General features: G+C 39.5%; 1 protein-coding gene across 1 annotated transcript in view; it reads right to left on the bottom strand.

The window, feature by feature from the left end:
• Positions 1-230: 230 nt before the first annotated feature.
• Positions 231-24887, bottom strand: part of bmp7b (bone morphogenetic protein 7b) — a 63435-nt gene continuing 38778 nt past the window's right edge. Inside the window, exons 2-7 of the mRNA XM_079802940.1 lie at positions 20809-21001; positions 13860-14008; positions 10221-10424; positions 7404-7480; positions 2687-2797; positions 231-1156 (exon numbers count right to left, since the gene is read on the bottom strand). Of these exons, the coding sequence (XP_079659066.1) occupies positions 1007-1156; positions 2687-2797; positions 7404-7480; positions 10221-10424; positions 13860-14008; positions 20809-21001 (884 nt within the window). The 3' untranslated portion in view covers positions 231-1006. The remainder of the gene's footprint in view (positions 1157-2686; positions 2798-7403; positions 7481-10220; positions 10425-13859; positions 14009-20808; positions 21002-24887) is intronic.

Below are 24887 nucleotides of genomic sequence, written 5' to 3'. Positions count from 1 at the left end.
AAAGCGACGTCATACCTGCTCAACTCTATTAGCTGAACTTTAGACTTCTTTGGACCCACTTAAGTAGGGATTTATATGTAATTTCATAATTCTATTGTTTTTGAAATATGGTTAAAGTTCTGCTATATACTTAAATGTCACTTCTAACTTGTATGTCATGCATTTAAATACACATTTGTGATTGTTGCAATTTGATACATTTAAAATAACTTTACATGTAATATCACTATATGGTTACTATTTTAATAAAGTACTTTACATGGGCTTTTGTTAGTCAACAGATACGTGTACTTGAAGTACACTATAAATGCACACTTCTTTTTCACAAGGGTGAAGAAACTACACTTGCATAGTTTGGCAAATCCATTAATTAAAGTCCTAAAAATGTGAAATTGATGTATACATTACACTGATGCCTTATTGTATCAGCGGTATGTAAATGTATATGGCAGCTGGTAATCCCATATGTTGGAATTTTATGACATGTATGAATTTATCTGCATTTTTTAATTTATTTGCATTAAAAAAAAATAAGTGTTATGGCCCAAAACAATTAGGGTGAAATGTCTTTTTTAAAACAGTGTGGAGGACACATTAAAAACAGACCAGAAGACAAGGGTGTTTAGACTCCATGTTGGAAGACCAGGAAAATAAATACACTTTTGTTTCTTTTGTTGAAAAACTATTTACACAGTAGAAAGCACAAGTATCATATAAAAGTGTGTACATGTGAGCATGTATATGTGTGCATACAAATGTTGGTGTCTGGGTCTTTTCTGGTAATTTGCTCTTTTTTGTGCCATATTTTAAACATTAATTGTTGTACATATAAGACAATTTTGCACATTGTCCATGGTAAAAGCAATCCTGGAATTGGCCTGAGATCTTCATATGGTTTTTAGGACCTTGTGAGTGCTCCTTTTTTTATAAGCGAATGAAGAGCAGTCAGATGTGTGACTGTGTGTGTATTGTCTATACTGTATGTGTGTGCGTGTGTGATAGGACTCTAGTGGCAGCCACACGCTCTGACCACCATGTTGCGGTATTTCTTCAGGATGACATTGGAGCTGTCGTCAAAATACAGGACGGAGATGGCGTGGAGTTGTGTGGGGGCGCAACATGGTTTTGGAACCGTGTCGGGGTTGATGAAGTGAACCTGAGAAAAAAAAGCAAAGGTCAAAACAAAAGTATTTGCACAGATAGAAAAGAGAACATCTTACTAAGTTTTTGAACAGAGTTATTGTATTGTTAGACACGAACACTTTGGTTTTATTGAGTTGTTAACTGCAAGTTGGATGATAGTTTTAGGATGGGCGTTTATGCATTTTGGCCATTCATTTAAACGACAGTGGCGTTTAAATGAATCATTAAATGAATGATACCTTTTTCGTCTCTGTGTGAATTTGTGAACATGGTGACCATGCGTATTATGTGTCCGTGCAGTTTATAGGCGCGTATTTTCTTCACAAAAAAACATTGCCAATTACTAGCCTGGCAGCAGAATACAACTTTTTTTTGTCGTTTTCACGGATCTCCTTCAATGCTGTATTTTCGGCATCATTACTCCAGTCTTCAGTGTCACATGATCTTTCAGAAGATATCATTCTGATATGATGATTTGCTGCTCAAGAAACATTTCTGATCATATTGTTGAAAATGTGCTGCTTCATATTTGTCGTGATTCTTTGAGAAAAGAAAAGCATTTGAATCTTCTGTAACATTATAAATGTCTTTATTGCCACTTTTGATCAATTTAATGCATCCTTGCTGAATATATGCAAAGTATTAAAGGGTTAGTTCACCCAAAAATGAAAATTATCTCATTAATTACTTACCCAAAATGTACTTTTTTTGCCACAGCTTCCAATGATAAATACCAGACATAAATATTTATAATGCTGCATCTTTTTTTTTTTTTTTAAGAAATTAAAGGCTTAGTTCACCCCAAAATTTAAATTCTGTCATTAATTACTTACCCTCATGTCGTTCGACACCCGTAAGACCTCCGTTCATCTTCGGAACACAAAGGAAGTGGTTCTACAATAACTTATGAATCGGCGAGAAAAGTTTTTGTGCGCAAAAAAAACCTAAATAACGACTTATATCATGATGACCGATTTCAAAACAAGGCATCATGAAGCTTCGAAGCGTTATGAATCAGTGAGTCGATTCAGCGGTTTGAATCGCCAAAGTCACGTGATTTCAGCAGTTTGGCGGTTTGACACGCAATCCGAATCATGATTCGACTCGCTGATTCATAACGCTTCATGATGCATTATTTTGAAATCGGTCATCACTATATAAGTCGTTATCTAGTTTTTTTTTGCGCACAAAAACTATTCTCATCGCTTTATAAAGTTATTGTAGTCTTTAGTACCTTTTATGGGTCTTGAGAGTGAACCGTGCATTGTGCCAATGGAGGCCTTTCAGAGCCATCGGATTTTAACTAAAATATCTTCCTTTGTGTTCCGAAGATGAACGGAGGTCTTACGGGTGTCGAACGACATGAGGGTAAGTAATTAATGACAGAATTTTCATTTTTGGGTGAACTAAGCCTTTAATTTCTTAAAAAAAAAAAAAAAGATGCAGCATTATAAATATTTATGTCTGGTATTTATCATTGGAAGCTGTGGCAAAAAAGTACATTTTGTACCTAGGTTAGATGTCTAGATGGTGACAGGCTTACCAATGTCTGTACGATGGCGTGATTTGTGGCGTTCATGTAGGAATTGAGAGGAAAGGCACATTCTCCCATACAGTAATAAGCAGCGTAACCCTCAGGAGCTATAATCCAATCCTGAGAGATGGACAGAGAACAGATCTGTTAACACAACATCCACCTTCAATCATAAAGCCTGAGCTAGACCCTTCCCAACCATGTGCTCGTCATTTTCATGAAGCATGTCAGATCGCTCCGATTGTGATCACAATAAAGTGTAATCGTGTTGAGGTATGTGTGAAATGTTATGGCTCAAAAGGGAATTTGGGGTACAGTCGGGGTACGACTCTGAGTCCTCGCCAGCTGTTCTGAGCGAGTGTTTATGTGCGGTGATCCAGTAGGAGAGACAGATATGCTACAGGTGGCAAGAATATCGGTGTGTAAACAGAAACGAGGCTCTCCTATCTCTGCTTGACTGCTGTTGCTCGTGCTCTTGAGCCTAATGGAGCAAACGACCTGAGCTACACAGACTCATAAAATGGTTTGAGCCATAAACACAGTAAGAGATAAAGTGGAATGTCGAGTGAGAAGGAGAAAGAACAGAGCTGTGTGAGAGGAAAAAAAACCAGGCTAACCCTGATTAGGCAGGTTTTTGGAATATTTTAGCTTTTTTGTTGCTAGCTGTAAGCTGGCGGTCTATCGGCTTTTTGGGTGCGTTTCCCAAAAGCATTGTTCGCCAACTATGTTCGCAGGTTCTATCATTATCAACATAGTCCAACAAGTCTGTTTCCCGAAAACATAGGTCAAACGAACATTCGCAAACAGCATTGCAAAGTTGTGTGGATGGAACGACAGCTCTCGACATGTGGTTAGAAGCAGTTTCTTGTATGCATGACATGTAGACTTAATAAATCTATTAAGCAAAATAAGCAAAAATAAGCAAAATAAGCAAGCTGACATTCAGTACAATCTATATCTTCCATTTTAAAACATACAAATGTTATTTACGTGTTTTAGATTGTCAAGAGATTTAAAGCACCATTTTTAGTGCGCATCTGCGAACGAGCCTATGATTGAATCTGGAAATAAAGCAAAATAACTGAGAACAATGAGGATTAGTCCTCAGATGCCATGTCCGTAATTTATAGCAAAAAAATCTAGCATTAATTTTTATCTCAAACAAATTTATTACAAGAAGTTATTATCCACCACCAGCATGATGTCATTAACCAATGTGGTTGAACGATAAATTTACGGCAATACGGTTTTCTTTGTCGTGACTAGCTAGTTAATTTCTTGCTTGCTAGCTAGAAATATGGTAGTTAAACAGTGAGTTACGTCATTGTATGGGAAACGTACCCTTGATTGACTGAGATGGTTTAGCACACAAAAAAAAAAATATATATATATATATATATATATAACTCACCTAAAGGATTATTAGGAACACCATACTAATACTGTGTTTGACCCCCTTTCGCCTTCAGAACTGCCTTAATTCTACGTGGCATTGATTCAACAAGGTGCTGAAAGCATTCTTTAGAAATGTTGGCCCATATTGATAGGATAGCATCTTGCAGTTGATGGAGATTTGTGGGATGCACATCCAGGGCACGAAGCTCCCGTTCCACCACATCCCAAAGATGCTCTATTGGGTTGAGATCTGGTGACTGTGGGGGCCATTTTAGTACAGTGAACTCATTGTCATGTTCAAGAAACCAATTTGAAATTATTCGAGCTTTGTGACATGGTGCATTATCCTGCTGGAAGTAGCCATCAGAGGATGGGTACATGGTGGTCATAAAGGGATGGACATGGTCAGAAACAATGCTCAGGTAGGCCGTGGCATTTAAACGATGCCCAATTGGCACTAAAGGGCCTAAAGTGTGCCAAGAAAACATCCCCCACACCATTACACCACCACCACCAGCCTGCACAGTGGTAACAAGGCATGATGGATCCATGTTCTCCTTCTGTTTACGCCAAATTCTGACTGTACCTTCTGAATGTCTCAACAGAAATCGAGACTCATCAGACAGGCAACATTTTTTCAGTCTTCAACTGTCCAATTTTGGTGAGCTCGTGCAAATTGTAGCCTCTTTTTCCTATTTGTAGTGGAGATGAGTGGTACCCGGTGGGGTCTTCTGCTGTTGTAGCCCATCCGCCTCAAGGTTGTGCGTGTTGTTGCTTCACAAATGCTTTGCTGCATACCTCGGTTGTAACGAGTGGTTATTTCAGTCAAAGTTGCTCTTCTATCAGCTTGAATCAGTCGGCCCATTCTCCTCTGACCTCTAGCATCAACAAGGCATTTTCGCCCACAGGACTGCCGCATACTGGATGTTTTTCCCTTTTCACACCATTCTTTGTAAACCCTAGAAATGGTTGTGCGTGAAAATCCCAGTAACTGAGCAGACTGTGAAATACTCAGACCGGCCCGTGTGGCGCCAACAACCATGCCACGCTCAAAATTGCTTAAATCACCTTTCTTTCCCATTCTGACATTCAGTTTGGAGTTCAGGAGATTGTCTTGACCAGGACCACACCCCTAAATGCATTGAAGCAACTGCCATGTGATTGGTTGATTAGATAATTGCATTAATGAGAAATTGAACAGGTGTTCCTAATAATCCTTTAGGTGAGTGTGTATATATATCATAACCAGGAATTGACCAGGAATTAAGAATTTGTTCTCTCATTTTAAAAAGTCCTGGTCATGATCATAGTCATGATTTACTAATTTGTTAAATCGTGGCCACAAATTAAGACAACATATATACATAGACAAGTTTGCACATCGTACATGGTAAAAGAATTCCAGGAATTGGCCTGAGATCTTCAAATGTTTTTTATAAGCAAATGAAGAGCAGTCAGATGTGTGACTTAACTAAAACTAGGGAATTAACTATTACAACGTGGAAAAAAAGGGAGCAAATTATTATATTGTGTGCACGATTTACTCAAAAAGAGGGAATGAATTAGTTAAACATGCAGACGTATTAGTAAGTCGTGGGAACACATTCTTAGCCTTGACCTGGAATTTGGAGGCCAAGTCAACACCTCAAACTCGCTGTTGTGCTCCTCAAACCATTCCTGAACCATTTTTGCTTTGAGTCAGGGCACATTATCTGCTGAAAGAGCCACATCCACCAGGGAATACCATTTCCATGAAAGGGTGTACATGGTCTGCAACAATGTTTAGGTAGGTGGTGTGTGTCAAAGTAACATCCACACGGATGGCAGGACCCAAGGTTTCCCAGCAGAACATTGCCTAAAGCATCACTGCCTCCGCCGGCTTGCCTTCTTCGCACACGCACTCAGCCATCCACGTGATAAAAGAAAATGTGACTCATCAGACCAAGCCACCTTCTTCCATTGCTCCGTGGTCCAGTTCTGATGCTCACGTGCCACTGTTGGTGCTTTCGGAGGTGGACAGGGGTCAGCATGGGCACCCTGACTGGTCTGCTGTTATGCAGCCCCATAAGCAACAAACTGTGATGCTCTGTGTATTCTGACACCTTTCTATCAGAACCAGCATTAACTTCTTGAGCAATTTGAGCTCCAGTAGCTCGTCTGTTTGATCGGACCACACAGGCCAGCCTTCACTCCCCACGTGCATCAATGAGCCTTGGCCGCCCATGACCCAGTCGCCGGTTCACCACCGTTCCTTCACTGGAGCACTTTTGATAGACACTGACCACTGCAGACCGGGAACAGCCCACAAGAGCTGCATTTTTGGAGATGCTCTGACCCAGTCGTCTAACCATCACAATTTGGCCCTTGTCCAACTCGCTCAAATCCTTACGCTTGCCCATTTTTCCTGCTTCTAACACATCAACTTTGAGGACAACATTTTCTGCCTAATATATCCAACCCACTAACAGGTGCCGCGATGAAAAGATAATCAGTGTTATTTTTTTCCACAGATCTCATATGAGGTTTTCTTTTAGATACACAACCATTTAAAAGTTTAGGGTCAGTATGTTTTTTTTTTTTTTTTTTTTTTTTTAAAGGAATTAATACTTTATTCAGCAAGGATGCATTAAATTGATCAAAAGTGACAGTAAAGACATTTATAATGATACAAAAGATTTAGATTTCTAATATATGCTGTTCTTTTGAAATTTCTATTAATCAAAGAATCCTATCATGATATCCACAAAAATATTAAACAGTTTTGAACACCGATAATAATAATAAATGTTTTTTTTGAGCAGCCAATCATCATATCAGAATGATTTCTGAAGGATCATGTGACACTGAAGACTGGAGTAATGATGCTGAAAATTCAGCTTTGTTCACAGGAATAAATAAAAAAAAATTATATAATACAATAGAAACTATTATTTCACAATATTACTGTTTTTACTCTATTATTGATCAAATAAATGCAGCCTTGGGGAGAATAAGAGACTTCTTCTTTTAAAATCATTACAAATCTTACCGACCCCAAACTTTTGTACGGTAGTTTATATATTTCCCTTTTTGAATCATTTTTTGACCCCTGGTCTAATCAGGTCCACCAATTGGTCGTCCAGTTAATTAACCATACCAGGACAGCTATAAAATATATTAGTGTGTATTGTACAACCAAAATGTATACTTGCAAACCAAGCTGTGCTAGGCAAAGAATTCATGTTTGTCTTCTTGAGTTGAGCACTGTATTTTTCTGGCCAAAAAGAGGATATATGAGGGGAAAGAATAGCCATAATAGAAGTGGTAAGAACAAAAAAGAGCAATATCACACCTGCCATCCAAGGTCTCGAAAACTAACATACAGCTCATGTTTCTTACAGGCCTGCTTCTGATCAGCACTGCTGTTCTCTGGAAAGAAAGAGAGAAACTTTTACAGAAATGATAATCACTTATGATAATGGTTTGCACGTATTCTATGCTTATTTAAATATATAATTTAACGCATTTAAATTTCTCTTCCCATCTTACATATTAATGACTCCTCTTGTCCGCAGGTGTAAACTAATTATTACAATGAATTGTTATTATTATCCTTATTATAATATGTAATAAAATATACTGTAATATTTTAAACTAAAATATTTTAATACTAAAATACTCTATGGAATGTTGCAAATCATGGCTCATGGCTGTGACATAAACTGAAGTTAATTTGATATTTAAAAAATATAGGATGTATAGCCCACACGTGGTGACATGCTGTCGTTGCTGTTTTACAGTAATATTTCTGCTCAAACAGCTGAAAACATTTCAAATATGAGCACTGTCTGACTTCAAATGTGTGACGGGGTTTTGAAGCTGAGGCTAAACTGTGAGAGACATGGAGAAATATGAGGAAGAGGTCACTGAAGTTTGCCCGAATCCCTATAACCCTCATACCTATGCAAATTCATCTAATATCCATTTAACACTGTAATGCTATTACTGTGCAAAATAACCTGCAGAGAATTACACAGTAATAGGAACCATATGAACACGGACACACATTCGAGCACAAATTTTATCTCTGGTTCTCCTTTGCCTTAAAGGGATAGTTCACCTGAAAATGAAAATTTAGTCACGGTTTACTCATTGTCATGTTGTTCCAAACCTGCAGGTTTCTCACACAAAGCTTTCATTCGGCTTCAGAAGACTTGGAAAAATGTGAATGGACTTAGCCTGTCAAGCCGGACCCACATCAAGATGTTGTGTCTGGGAACTCACCATTGGCAGGGCTCAATCCGAGGGGCGGGATAAACGGTTGTCTTTCAAATTCCCTCTGCACGCAATAGGATAGCGCTACAACCAACCAGAGCAACGAAGAAGGTGAAGCGGAGCTAGTTGATGGATTAAACTTTCGTCGTATCCGGTCGGCAAATCTCCGAACACATCTTCCTTTCTTAAGAATGACTTCAGTGCCGTTCTTTGTTCTTTCCTCAAAGAAAAGCTGAACTCCAAGTCTTCCAGAGTCGCGGCCAAAGCCGATTGGAAAGACCACTGTTCGCCAGCTTCTTTGTTTACAAGTAGCACACGGAACCGCCACAACTCTGCCGTCATTATGTTAAGCCCGCCCACCGACTCTATACACAATGTGATTGGCCTGAACAGAGTTTATTTTTTCCAGCTCGCAAGTCAACGGAGAGTTGCTAGACAAATTATATTTGCGGCCGCTAGGGTGCGTCAAGGTTTCAAGGACAGAATGGACTACTTTTATGATATATTTTAGTATTTCATTGTCTTTTTTTGAAGCTTGAGCTTGAGTTTCTGCTTTGTGTTTTATTTCGATGGAAAATGTGTCAGCCTACAGGTTTATAACGGCATGATGCTGAGTAAATACTGACAGAATTTGTTTTTTTCGGATGAACTATCCTTAGACTCTTACCGTCAAGGTTATGCTCCGTTTAGTTGGATTTTCATGGACTCTTATTTTGTCTTTCTTCAGTTAAATTTCCCGCCAGTCATTAGTCGTCATGGACATTCATTAATGAGCACATATGTCTGTATTTAGTTCATCACCATGGCTGTGTCCTGATTCAGAGGCTGCATCCTTCGAAGGCCGTGAAGGTCAGTCCGAACGTTGTTAAATGGGATGGTCTTGCCTTTGGAGGACTGTTCTTGTCGCCTAACTGTGACAGCTGTCGTTGAGTGGCAGTAACGTTTGTACTGGACTTTTTAAAAAGTTATATTAAACTGTCTGAAAACAAAACAGGGTTCACAAACTGTCTAAATATGTTCGCCATGGTCCATTTCAATATATAATGAGTATAAACGGTATATAATCGCATCTTAGCAAGATATAAGTCAACACTTGAACGGCTTAAAGGATTTTTGTTATTTTTACATTTGTATCATTAGATATTTGAGTAAGCTGAAACCTAATATTTACGTTTAAAAACGTAATTCTGCAAATTCTTCTCACTGGCGCGCAATGAATTCTGGGGTAGGCGAAGCCGCGAAGGATCCATCTGATGTATCCTTAATTTCACTGGAATCGAAGAACGCATGTAAAGGAGCCTTCGATTTGGGACAGCCTTTGTCGCGCCGCAGTGATGCAATCGGCCTTCGAATGCGGCCTTTGAAGGATGCAGCCTCTGAATTGAGACGCAGCACATGTCTATTTAAGTTCCTCATTTCATTTCAGTCATTGCCTGGTATTGTTTCATTTGTGTTTCCCCAGATTTGGATTACCTGTATAAATTTTGTTTAAATAAAGAACTCTTTTTAAAGACTTTGTTATACAACAACATTCTTTATCATCATCGGACTAAATGTTACACTAACTGCCCTTTTATATTAGAGTAACCCTTACAGCTTTAATTAGTGATGAAATATTACTATATATGTACTTTATATGTACTTATTCTGCATGACCATATTCTACATCCCTAAATACTATCCAATACCTAAACTTAACAGCTCATTTCCCAGTTCATTCAGCATCTGGCTCATATTCACATCTCAAACATATTCTCAAAACTATCATTGTCGGCATCTTCAAAATCAATATTTTGATCGCTGACAGCTTCTTCATCAGATCAAGTGACAGTCTTTTCACTTGCCTTCACACTTCTGTATTCAGTATTGAAAACACACACACACACACACACACCTGCAATATTGGCTACACGCAGTGCCTCTTGGCCCTTGGCGGTTTTCGAGCGGTTGGGGTTGCGCTGCTTGTTGCCGCCCTGTGCGGAGCGGATGCTGCGGATGTGGACCTCCGTAGCTTTGAAGAAGGCCACCATGAAGGGTTGTTTGCTCTGGGGGCCGCTGCGGCCCACCAGCCCAGCCACCCATGGATTCACACTCTGGCCTGCAGGGGGAGACAAAGAGATTTCAGCATATACACCATTCATTTACGACTGTCAGAAATGAATTACTAATGTCTTTTCTCTCTGAGATCTGAGACAAAGGAAATACATCTTGGAACTGCTAGTAAAAATGTTAACAAGTACAAATCTCAAAAGAGAAGCAGTCACATCTCTGTAAAGTTATATGGGCCTCTTGAAAGATGTTTTTTTATCAGCGTAGCAGGAGACGTATTTTTTCTGTGTGTATTTCTGTGAATCAGTTCTTAAGAGAGACTGTTTAAACACCCCACATATCACTCAACGGGACAGTTTAGCAAGCCTTTATTTTGTCATAGCCCTGTGACCTAATAAATCGCGTAATATGCATTATATAATAATCAGCTCGACGGTCACAGTCTTATAAATCAAGAGGCTTGTGTAAGAAAGTGTGTGTGTTCTCCAAGAATATGCAATTTCTGATGTTTATTTTGTGTAATCTTTCCCGCTCTCAAGAGTTCTTTTAGTTCCCTGTTTACTCAGAGAATTCCTGCACTTACATCTGTTTCTGTCTCTGTGCCATCCTGGACTCCTTTTACCTACACACCGGCTTTAATGTGTGTGTGTATTCCTTACAACGAGGAAGGAATGCTCTCTCTGTCTGTGCGCCGAGGTAAAGCTGGGTTGCCGGTTGCCTACGGCGACAGGGCAGGCGTCCCGCAAGCATGTCTCGACAAGCTCACTGATCTACACAAACCCCATAATACACTGCACCTGTTTTCATGCTAACACTTAAAACCTGTAACATCCTGTACACACACACCTTCCGATCATGCAGCTATGGTACAAAACACACCCCCACTGCGGCTGGCTATAAAGTGAGCGAGTGAAAAGCATACTAGGTTTAATTCTGCATTGCTTAGAACTTATTTAGGACATCCAAACCCAGCATTGATCTTAGACTAAACTTCACCGTTAATAACTGAAACTCTAGACTAAGCATTAGTGATGAACACAGCTACTTGAAGAGAATACACCTTCATGACGGTGTTTCTTAACACTCTTAAGTACACCTTTAAAATGTATTAATGTCAAATGAAAGTTTTACTTTAAAGTACATTTTAAATCATTATGTTTTAATAATATTCTGTTGTGCTTTAAGTACACTTATTGCGATGTGCAGACGAATATATAGAGTAAATGTAAAGTACTTAAAGGGATAGTTCAGCGAAAAATAATAATCATTTACTCACGCTCAGGTTGTTCCAAACCTGTATGAAGTTCTTTCTTCTTCTGAACACAAAAGATGAGATTTTAAAGCCCATAAAAGTGCATCCATCCATCATAAAAGTGTTCCACTCGGCTCTGGGGGGTTAATAAAGGCCTTCTGAAGGGAATCGATGGGTTTGTGTGAGAAAAATAATCAAAACTTTATAAACTAAAATACCTAGCTTCCGGCAGACGGCCTACGCATCGATTTATGATGAAAGAGTAACCCTTGACCTGGCGCATGACGTATTGACGAACGCGGAAGTGCAGAGGATGGAGAAAAACAAAATACTGGTGACAAAGAAGTCTAAAACGAGAATTTTTAAAGGGCACCTATTATGCCCCTTTTTACAAGATGTAGTATTAGTCTCAGGTGTCCCCAGAGTGTGTCTGTGAAGTTTCAGATCAAAATTCCTGACAGATCATTTAATATACCATTTTGAAAATGCCAATGTTTAGGTTTGAGAAAAATGAGCTGTTTTCTGTGTGTCTCCTTTAAATGCAAATGAGCTGCTGCTCCCCTTCCCAGAGGGCGGAGCCTTCACAGCTCGTGAACACGCAAATGAAAACTGAAACATGATACGTCTGTTTGTTTTGATGATCGTCTCTATCGCAGACACACTCATGTGACATTGCAGTTCTTCATCATCATGAAAAATTATCATCTGCATGAGTTTTAAAGCCTTATCACTCTAAACTTGAGCACACACACCCGACGCATGCGCTCCGAGAGCTCCGTGAGTAGGCTAAACTAGACTAGTTCTCTTTCATGTGTTATTGCGATTAAACTGTCAAATGCACACTAGGTTATGTCAGAAACACACAAAGTTCACATGAAAACAGTTGGTTATATCTGTGCACTAATACAGCAAGTACAGAAATCCGAAGTGTATATTAGATCTGTGTATTAAAGTGAAAGCAGTGTAATATACAGTACCTACTGTTATATCTGCTGTTAATATGAATCAAACAACAGAAGAACAACAGAAAATCACTCATTGCTCTTGACTGAATGAACTTTAGTAGCTTTATTAAGAACACATTTCTTACTTGAATGCTGTTGTTAAATGCTCTGGCGAGGAGATACACATGGCGGACTGTGTACAGCTCTCTGAGGGCGGGGTCTATGCTAATACGGCAGTGTCCATCAACACTCGTGGGCGGGGCCTGTGAAATGTGACGTCACATTCCCAGGAATCTGCAAACGGCTTGTTCTGAGACAATGCTTAAGATTTATGGGGATTAAAAAAAAGGAGTGGGTGTATTTTTACCATTATAGGGTGGTTGTGTACACACCCTGCCAACACACATTTATGTTCAAAGACCATGTAAAAGTGATTTTTGCATAACAGGTGGCCTTTAAAGAGAAATGTAGGAGGGTTTCGATATAAGAGAAGAGGAGCTTTTGTTGAGTTTGTTGCCCAGCCCTATTTGTTTGAACCGCGAGATCTCGCCTCGAGGCGTCAAAGCTTCTGCTACTGCTAACGTCATACACCACGTCAACTAGTTTATAAAGTTTTAAATATGGATATTTTTCTTACACAAACGCATCGCTTCACTTCAGAAGGCCTTTAGTAAGCCAACGGAGCCGTGTGGATATTTTTTTATGGATGCATTTTTTGCTTCCTCATCCTCTATTCACTGCCTAAGCTTGGAAGAGCCAGGACATTATTTAATATCTCACTGATTGTATTCGTCTGAAAGAAGAATGTCATATACACCTAGGATGGCTTGAGAGTGAGTAAATCATGGGGTAATTTTCATTTTTGGGTTAACTATCCTTTTAAGTGTGAAAAAACACTCTAAAGATCAGCTTATTGCATTTAATTGAACTATAATTATCATTTAGGTGTCCAAAACATTCCACTTTTTTTACCTAAAGTCTTTTTAAAGTTACTTCTTTTAATTGATTTTTATTAAATTAGAAAAATACAAAATATACTAAAACACTATGCATTTTCAGTAGTGCTCTCAAATGTTTGGACCCCCACTGTAGATGTTTTTCTTTGAGTGGCTTTTAAATGCAATGTAATAAATTGCCCTTCAGAGAGACTGTAAACATTTACTGAACTGCACTGAATCTAAACGGCACATAAAAGTGAAGGCAAAACAAACTGATGCAACTGTGATGTCTGATGCAACACTATATACATTTCTCATTTTGAACCTGTGGTGCCTGCACGTCCACCTACCGTCCAAACTTTCCAGAGCCAGCTGCAAGCCCAGATTCCGGCCCGGGTTCAGCACCCAGTGGTTACTGGTGGCTGTGATGTCGAACACCAACCAGCCCTCTTCTGCAGCCCAGATCACTCGTGAGTCCAGCAGGAACAAATCTGAATCCCTAATGGAGAGACCGCATATGGCACAAAAAGGACAGCGTATCACAAATTAAAGCAAGTATGGAAATGTGGAGAAAGATGTGCCAGACCATATATATATTGCCAAAAGTTTTGGGACATCTGCCTTTACATGCACTTGAACTTTAATGACATCCCATTCTTAATCCGTAGGGTTTAATATGGAGTTGGCCCAGCCTTTGCAGCTATAACAGCTTCAACTCTTCTGGGAAGGCTTTCCACAAGGTTTAGGAGTGTGTTTATGGGAATTTTTGAGCATTCTTCTAGAAGCTCATTTGTGAGGTCAGGCAAAATTTAAATTCTGTCATCATTTACTCACCCTCATATCATGTTTCACAGAAGAAATAAAATCATACAGGTTTGAAATGACATGAGGAAGAGTAAATGACAGATTTTTCATTTTTGGGTGAACTATCCCTTTAATATCTTTGTAAAAACCCATTAATCACATGGCATTACTTAAGTGTAACAGCAGTGTAAATGCTTTTCACGCCGCAGTAAATGGTCAGTAAATACTAGAAATAGCTTTTAATTCAACAATATAACAGAAAAAACAAAGCAATAGTGTGTACTGAAACAAGTTCAACACCAGACAATGAGTGGAAAGCACTGAAGTACTTAAGTACACAGGCAAACAAACTCAATACAAAACAGGCGTGCTGTAATTAGTAACATAATGAGTAACATTGATGGCAGGAACATAGGAACAAAGGCAAGCAAACTAAGGGTGTTTACACGTTTTCAAAAGCGTTTTATAATATGTATTTGCTTTCTCAACGACTTTATCTTTTGGGGGTAATTTCTCAGCCAAATTTGATGTACAATTAATTTGCGATTAATTAGACTAATTAATCAGCTCATCCTGTAATTAATTAGAGTAAAACTTGAATTGACAGCCCTATTCTTTTTACTTTCTCCAATAGCTTTTTTTAAATTATTATTATTGACGAACATGTAATTCTGAAATACAAAGCATACATATATATATACATGGAGTGAGGGATGAGCTTGATACAATCAACAAAAATAATATGGAAAATTAATATATTACGTGTTTTAGTGTATGCTTTGTATTTGTGTGTATATATATATATATATATATATGTATATGTATCTGGCACCAAGATGTTAGCAGCAGATCCTTTAAGTCTTGTAAGTTGCGAGGTGGGGCCTCCATGGATCGGACTTGTTTGTTCAGCATGATGCTCGATTGGATTGAGATCTGGGGAATTTGGAGACCAAGTCAACACCTCAAACTCATTGTTGTGCTCCTCAAACCATTCCTGAACCTTTTGCTTTGTGGCAGGGAACATTATCTGCTGAAAGAGCCATGTATATATTCTTTATATTTGCCAAACAAACACTCTAACAAATGCTTCTGGGACAGTGCATAGCCAGCTAACTGCTCCACAGTGATAGATACCTAGAATGATATTTGTATCCAAGATGTGAAGTTCATGAAAACCTCAGTAAGAAGTCCAGAGATGGAGGGCAACTGGAGTGAAACAAAAGAAAAATACACTCAGTGGCATTCTGATTGAAAGATTGGTACATAAATCACCACAGACACCCTTTAAGTCTTGTGTCTACAGAACAGGCAGGCAGAACTGACAACCATATTTAGTACAGGTGTGACTTTTGAATTTTGCTGTTCACACAACAGCTTGAATAGCAGCCTGAATAGGCTACTGTCTGTATGAACAAATAATAAAGTCAAGCCCCATTTCTATTCTCATAATAGCTGTCAATAACATCTGGTAACTTCCATACAGTAACACCACAAAGTCTTAACCCAACTGAAATGAGTTTTAGGTCAAAGCAAATGTATTCAGGTCTAAAAACATTTATCATGCATGTCTGTAAACTGTTTCTAACTTCACCTTGCAGCATTGCGTTCATAATTCAAATATATGGGAATATATACACGCACTCACAAGCCACTTTATTAGTTACACCTGCTTGTTAACGCAAATCTCTAAGCCAATCACATGGTCAGGTTTAAAATGAGCATCACAATGAAGAAAGGTGATTTAAGGGACTTTGACCGTGGCCTGCTTGTTAGTGCCACACGGGCTGGTCTGAGTATTTCAGAGACTGCTGATCTACTGGGATTTTCACACGCAGCCATCTCAAGGGTTTACAGAGAATGGTCTGAAAAAGAGAAACTATCCAGTGAGCGGCAGTTCTGTAGGTGAAAATGCCTTGTTGATGCCAGAGGTCAGAGGAGAATGAACAGAGAAGAGCATCTCTGAACACACAACACTTCCAACCTTGAAGCAGACGAGCGACAGCAGCAGAAGCCACATCCATGACACTCCTGTCAGATAAGAACAGCAAACTGAGGCTACAGTTCACACGGGACACCAAAACTGAGTCTGATGAGTCTGGATTTCTGCTGCAACATTCAGACGGTCGAGTCAGAATTTGGCGTAAACAGCATGAACGCATGGATCTATAATGCCTGGTATACCAACAGTTCAGGATACTGGTGGTGTAATGGTGTGAGGGATATTTTCTTGGCACACTTCGGGCCTCTTAGTACCAATTGAGCATTGTTTAAACACCACAGCCGACCTGAGTATTGTTGCTGACCATGTCCATCCCTTTATGACCACAGTGTATCATCTTCTGATGGATACTTCCAGCAGTTTAATGTGGCGTCTCAAAGCTCAAATCATCTCAAACTGGTTTCTTGAACATGACAGTGAGTTCACTAAACTCAAATGGCCTCACAGTCACCAGAACTCAGTCCAATAGAGCTTTGGGATGTGCTAAAACGGGAGATTCACATCATGGATGAGCAGCCGACAAATCTGCAGTAACTGCGTGATGATATTATGACAATATGGACCAAAACCTCTGAGGAATGTGTTCAGCACACTATTTGAATCTCTGCCATGAAGAATTAAGGCAGTTCTGAAGGCAAAACAGGGTCCAACCCGATACTAGCTAAGTTTACCTAATAAAGTTTACTTAATTTTATGTCCACAGGTTCTGTGTCAATGATTTTGAACAACTTAAAACTTACCCTTGTTATTTAATATTGTCAGTAGAGGATGTTTGAACCTGTCAGCTCTGTTACCATGATTTTGTATAGTAAACCGTTGTTAATTGAAGACTGAATTTTCAAAATGGAAAAGACACTGATTTGAGTGACCCTTAAAGTGAAAGACGGAGAAGGTGGCGGATAATGTGAAGCAGAGGGGAAAAGAGAAATAAGTGGAGAAATGGGAGAGCGATGAACAGAGCGCTCGCTCCAGATGGTAAGGCCCTGGGGAGCACTTCATTTCCTTAATTGACAATAATGGCTTTATAAACGGCTGTTGATCTCACAGTGTGGCTGCTCTGCACTAAATCAAACAGAGGAATTTAGAGCACGTCAAGAAGACAGCGTAAGAAAGGGACTGAAAAGCAGTATACAACAAAAGACAAGGGGAAACGCTGCAGGGAGAAAAAGACTGGAACTACATGAACACACTTCAGAAGTTTCAAAGCCCCAGAGTAGTTCAGGTGCTCAGTGTGTGTGATCCAAACACCTGTTCTGCTCAACATCTGCTGCCTCAGTCTCTTTATCAGTCTATTTTTGTCTCTTTTCTCTCCCTGATGGGAGCACAATGAGGTATGTTGTTCCCCACAGACCTGTCGAGGCGACTGAGGCCTCCAGGAGGGGTCGAGCAGCACGTAGGAGGAGCTAGACGTTCTTGAACCCAATTCACAGCGCGGGTCACGCCGATATTCTAGAAGGTCCCGAACGTGCGGTGAAGGGAAGCCCTGTGGTGCACAACTGATTCTTTGAGAGGGAGCCACTGAGTCGGAATAGGAAACATGGTGTGGTACAACAGAAAAGTTTGCATTGGGATGGTTAGATAGACTGAGCACTGTGTGTGTGCGGGCTAAAAGAAATAGAAGGAAAGGAAACACAAATCAAATGTGTCCAGCGTTTATGCACCAGAGGGGTTGAGAGCGTTACGGCCCTCAAGAGGAACAGATTTTCCTTGGAAACCAACTCACAGGCAAGAAACACCCACCATAAAAAATAAGTAAACGATATGCAGGCCCACATGGAATCTGCAGATATTTTTCATATTTCTGATGCTGATATAAAATGCAATAAGTATTAAATGCAATAAGCACAATGCAATATGCCATAAAAGTTTTTGGTCACACTTTAGTTTAGGGTCCAATTTATTAACTACGACTTAAAGTAACATGCCACAGTTTTGATATTTTTCCTATTTAAAACTTGACTCTTCTGTAGTTACATTGTGTACTAAGACGACGGAAAATTAAAAGTTGTGATTTTCTAGGCAGATATGGCTAGGAACTATTCTCTCATAATAATAATCAAGGAACTTTGCTGCCGTACCGCCTGAAAATAGTCCCCAGCTAGGTAACTTCCAACGTGACCAGCACTAAGTTTGTGTAGTGCAAATTAGGTAGTGGATTCACCTGTGCGATTAGCAAAGGTTCTGTTGTAAAGGTTCGAATCTTGCCTTTCATGTTCCGACAGCTAATCTTCTGTGTATTCCGGTTCAAATAGATACGGTTCAGGATCTGCACCAACGTAAATATCTTCTTTAATTATTACGCAGAAATGAGAGTGCAGTTCCTAGCCATATCGGCCTAGAAAATCACAACTTTTCATTTTCCGTCGGTCTTAGTACATGATGTAACTACAAAAGACTCAAGTTTTAAATAGGAAAAATATCGAAACTCTTTGGGCATTTTTTGAGCGGGATGCTAACGGTCTAATAAGATTCAATCATCTATGCTAAGCTATGCTAAAAGTGCTACCGCCAGGCCCGAAGATCGGCTAAACGGATTCGAAAACGGTAAAACTCAACTGTTGAACTCTAGGGGAGTTAAAAAATATTTTCAAAAATAGTGGCGTGTTCCTTTAATAAACTCCTTATTACTGCTTATTAATAGTTAGTAGTTGTTAAGTGTAGGTATTGGGTAGGATTAAGGGATGTAGAACGAGATCATGCAGAATGAGGCATTAATAAAGTATGTACTTTATAAGTACTAATAAACAGCTAATATCCTAATAATATGCATGATAATAAGCAACTAGTTAATAGTGAGAACTGTACCCTAAACTAAAGTGTTACCAAGTGTTCTTGAGGAAATGGATACGTATATTGATGAACTGATTTCGGGGTCACTGTAGGATTCAGAGGAAAGATTTTCAGTAGAAAAACGTTATAGATTTTCACGACCATTCAGATTTGGCGTTATTAGTCGCTGAAATTTGATTGGCTGCTGGCAGGTGCTGTTTTTTTTATGTAGCGAGTCATATTAGAGGATCTGTTGGTATGTCCACCAAAGAAGATCAACACCAATTTTAAACTTCACAGATCATACGGTTACGGCGTTATTAAGGGTTTTCAGTTGCAGCAGTTCTGCAATTTTGACATAATTTGGAGTGCGTCCTCAATGTCCTGTAGTTTATGTGTATAAAGTTTCATTAAGTGGTGTTCCGTTTTCAACACTTCTTTTGACTTAAATTTCTTTTTGCCAATTTCTTTTTCTCTCTTGCTGCTGTGTGTAAAATTTGATGAAGATTAGATGAACGGCCTAATGCTGCGTTCACACCAAACGCGAATAGAGCATCAAAATCGCGTCTACCGCGTCTAGTTTGACGCGTAAACATCTTGAATCTATTCGCGCGTCCACATATAAATTGAGAGTTTGAAGCAAAATAGATGCGCGTTCAAGGCTGCTCCAGGAGAAATATGTCATAAAACACCACTCTGCCTCTTTTCATTTTCATTAAAAATATATATTAAACATTAATAGCCACACAAATGTGGTCCAGGCAACTCCTACATTATCTTCACTGTATGTATATTTAAATATCCTTAAAAAATAAAGTTATGAAACTTCTTTTTGCCCTCAGTCAAAAACGATTTGGCAGACAACAAATTATAGATTCATGACACCAAAGATCACCCGTTAGATCCACACAAGACGAACCACTACAGGACATCAGAGCCAGCGGCAAATGTCAGAAGGACTGGCCGAGGAAAGGCTGCTCTCGCCGGGGTTAATGAGCGCTGACTGCCCGGTGATGGCCTGGATCTCACAACTCCAAAAACACAAGATTAATTTTTTAAATAGGCGCTCTCTTTATAAATAAACCACATATTTGAGCTTTAAACAACTACATTCTCACCTGAAAAAGTCTTAAAACTACATTTTGTAACACAATAGTAGTATTTTTAAATTATGCAGGGTTTCTCATCACGTCACTTTACCACGTGACCGCAGCGAGCAGGATCCTGATTGGTTAACGCGGTGCGAATTGACGCCAAAGTTCAGATTTTTTAACTCTGGCGTCAGACGCAAATTTGCTTCAAACGCGTGAATGCAAAAAAAGCACCACTCGCGCATAACGTGCGTATCACGCAAAACGCTAAATTCGCGTCCAATTCGCGTCATTCGCGCTGCGTGAAACGCGTCTATCGAGCCGCAGGACCTCCAGACGCGCGTCAACGCGCCTTTCCATTGACTTAACATGGAAATCACTCACAGCAGACGCTCTATTCGCGTTCGGTGTGAACGCAGCATTAGAGGCGTTAAAAAAAGTTGGCTTTTTGGAAAAAAAAATGTGCATAAAAATGTTATAGGCAGAAACAAAACTGACAAGAACATTAATTTTAGATGTTGACCCAAGGATTGAGAGTACTGTCCGACAGATGTGTGTTCGCTTGCCTGAGTGCTTTGTGCTTGGAGCCCTTAATAGAATGATACTGTATATCCACGGTATAGAATGTAGATGTACCTGTCTGAGTGTTCTTCCAGCACCTGGTAGACGCTGATGCGAAAGGTCTCGTTGTCAAAGCGTTCTGGAACAAAGTCCTTGTAGATCCGGAACTCTGCAGCAGTCACCGCCTCACCCTCGGGAATCTTGGACAGGTCAAATCGGAATTCTCTGTGATGGCGCCTTACGGGCAAAAACTCCTTATCGTGTTCAACTGTACAAGATAAACAGTGAGAGAGATGCATCCATTTTACATCAGCGCTTCGAAACAGTGTCAAAACATTTCCACCGCAGTGAAATGTACACTCATTTACACTTGAACTCAAATGTCACCTTCATTTGCACTGTTGCTCCCTGCAGGCAAGTCAAGCCACCCCTTTCTGGTTTTTCATGGATAAACACAGAGCACATTTCTAGACAGATGTTTGAACTCTCCAGAGCCACTGATTGAGACATAGTCCTGCAGACAGCTTTATGTCTCTCTTTTTCTCAAGCCCGTTCTTTTTCATTATTTCCTCCATCATATGGACTCTCTCACATTCACACTCTCTCACAAGGCAACTCTCACATTTTGTGAGCTTGGGACTTGATTCAAACTGGCTTATCACATTGTGTTTACATTTTCTCATTGTGAAAACTGCCTGAATGTTTTTCATGAAGAGGGCAGATTCTGATACTGAGCCTGGAGTGTTTTGGTAGCCGAGGAACTGGAAATAAAGAGATTGTTCAAACAAAAATGAAAGTCATCATTTACTCATGTGTACCTCATGTGTTTACAAACCTGTATGATTATTCTTTGGTTGAAGACAGTAAAGACCAGGTGGTGACTTTGCCGATTGGCTCTTTTATTTGGAAGGTGGAACTTCTTTTACCAGAGCTAGCGTTCCAATTTCTTGCATTCATTGTAAAACCAGTTGCCCATCTCAGTTATATACAATCCCTGGCAGAACACAAACATGTAAAAGCCAGTATAAAAGCAAGCACTGGGGGTCAAACGGATAAAAAGATACACTCTCAGAATTGTTTTTACCTTAAGGGGTACAACAGCTTGTCACTGCCATTTCTACCCCTTAGCCCTTCCCTTTCCCCTACCCCTTCGTTTTGCCTGTACACATGAAGGGGTAGGGGTGTCCCGATTCTCTTTTGGCTGGAGTGGTTGGGGTAAGGGCCAGATAGCCCTTCAAACTAAGATTTTTCAGGACCACACTTCGAACGAAGGGGTATGAGGAGTTTCCCTCCATGGCTCCACTAACTACCGTGCTGCTACAATGTGTGTATGTTGCCACTCGAGATTGATCACGTGTGTGTCGTCTGGCTGCCAGTTTCTCCATAGCTTGCTAAAGCACTGTCCAGCTCCTTTTAAGGGGACAAGGGGTCAAGCTGTTTTACCGCTAAAGATACAATTTTTGCAATCATTGTGACATCTTTGCATTCATCTTTTTTTTTCTCCAAACATTACAAAAATGGATAACTTCAAACTATCGTGACAGAAGCTTACACTCTTAAAAAAAAGGTTCTATATGGCACTAAAAGTGGTTCTTCGTCGTAATCATAAAGGAACCCCTTTTGGTACCATATCTTAACATGTTCTGTATATGGTAGCGGTGCTATAGCACCTTAGTCAGTGGTGCTATATAGCACCTTAGCAAAAGAACCGCTGAAGAACCACTAAAGCACCAAAATTGGTGCTATACAGCACTTAAAAAAGGTTCCCATATGATTACGAGCCAAGAACCACTTTTAGTGCCATATAGAACCTTTTTTTTTTTAGAGTGTATTAATCAATTAATTAATCAATATGAAATTTTGCTAGTAATGTAAATAAATGAGATATGTATAACTGTATAGCAGATGACTTGCATAAAATGCATATAAATAATATCAGTTGTCACTATATCACTATATATAGTAAGATAACTAAGTTGTTTCAGTCCAGTAAGCAAGATACACTATAAGAAGAAGAACATGTCTAATGTGTCGAACTCTCACTTTTCAGTGATTGATAAGCCCTTTCAAGGACTGAAGTTAGCTCTCTGTCTTTCTCTGGCTGCTCTTCTGTCTTTTACTGCTGTGTGAGAGTACTGCACACACACAGACAATAGAAGCCTTGTTGACTCTTCAGTCAGTGCATCAGAGCCAGTGAGAGCAGCTGTCATCCTCATTGCTCTACTGAGAGCCGTGAATCATGGTCTGAAGAGACTGAACTGTGTGAAAATGAAGCTGTATGTCTCTCTTTACTGATTCCCAGAGTCTATGATCAATTCTAGTTCTCAACTGGTGGTTTTACATTGGACTTCAAGTGGAAACCCAACACTGTACCAAAATGATTTGTGGACTGTTCATAATAAAGAAAAAAAAATCACTTGTCTAGTTCTTAGAAATGTCCTTTTTGTATTGATGTTATTTTCCTATGGTTTTGAAAAACAATTTTTAAGAAAGTTCAAATTGAATAACTCCAAAAAATAAATGTCATGTTGTATAAACAAATGAAAAGTCATAAGTACTTACCCCTATATGCAAAAAATATATAATAATAATAATTATATATATATATCTTTAAGGTAAAGTATGTTTTGTTTTTTTTGTCATACCATATGACATTCTTCTTCCTGAAGTAACATTGCCTCATCCAATAAAGGTAACATATTTCAAGATATGTATTTTCTCGTATTTCAAGAGATTTTTCGACCATGACATAGTCATGAGGGTCTGCAGGGGTCCTCAAGGTGATATCATATCCTGTTTGGTGTTAAAGGGTTAATTCACCCAAAAATTCACCCAAAAAATCCGACGTCTTTAGTACCTTTTATAGGTCTTGAGAGTGTACCGTGCATTGTGCCAACTTTGAACATGAACATATTGGCTGCACCACTTGAAAAGGTTTTCAAATATTAATAATCACTGAGGCCATTTTTTTTTCCAAACTGTTAGAATACTAGATTTAATAAAAAAAATAAAAAATAATGATAAAACAATTTGAAATAAAATAAAATAAAAAAGTTTTCAAGAAATTACGGTTTGCTTTTGAGGAAGCTTGACGCTGCGTCATGGTGTTGACACTATGGGAACGTGTCCAGGTGTGACCGGTGTCTGAAGCATGTAAAAAACCCACCAATACTGATTGGTCGATGGCAATGCTATGACGTCATATGGAGCGCCCATGCGTATAAAAGGGCACCTGCATTAGATGTTATCAGCTTTTTTATCTTTAGGAGCTGTTTTGTTTGTATGTGCATTTAAGATGCACATCTGGAGCGCGTTCAACGGAGCGGGATATGCTTATTGTTATGCATTTGCGGTAAGAGCTTTTGTTCTTGCTTGATTCTCTAGAATCTAGCGTTTGGAGCGTGTTCGGCTCTCACTGGAGCTGGAGGCTCTTATGGTGAAGCGTTTGCAGTAGGAAGCTCTGTTCTTGCCCACTCTCTCTGTCGCCTGTATAGTGCGTCTGTAAACCGTGCTTGGACAGATGGAAATATTTTTTCTGTGTCAGTATGCTCCTTCATAGCTAAGATTTGGGGTGGACTGATCACATTTTGATCAGTGACTCCCCTGATGGTCTGTGGAGGATCAACAGTAAGAGGTAGATCACTTCAGGAAAGTATCCTTCACTCCAGTCTGTTGCCCGAGTCAGTGAATAGAAAAGGAAAACTATTCTTTATGGATCTTCTTTTCCAAGGCTGACGAATGAGAATTATTATGGACCGGTAACATAGCATCCCAAGTTCCCATCCTCTCATTTTGTCTCCCTTGCCAATTATTTAGTAGGGCTGTATGCTCCGCTGTGTGAGGGTCACTTTATGTGGTGAACTGGCACGAGAGGGCGACTCTGGATTTCAACTGTTGCTTGGTCTATGGACTAAGCATACTACTGGAACTACTAATTAATTTGATTAATTTGTTACATATTATATAGCGCTTTTCTAGGCACCCAAAGCGCTTTACATAGAAGGGGGGAATCTCCTCACCCACCACCAATGTGCAGCATCCACCTGGATGATGTGACGGCAGCCATATTGCGCCAGAACGCCCACCATACACCAGCTGATTGGTGGAGAGGAGACAGAGTGATGAAGCCAATTGTATATGGGGATGATTAGGAG

The sequence above is a fragment of the Gobio gobio genome, assembly GCF_949357685.1.
Source record: "Gobio gobio genome assembly, chromosome: 21".
NCBI lineage: Eukaryota > Metazoa > Chordata > Actinopteri > Cypriniformes > Gobionidae > Gobio > Gobio gobio.
This window is presented reverse-complemented; position numbering and strand designations above follow the sequence as displayed.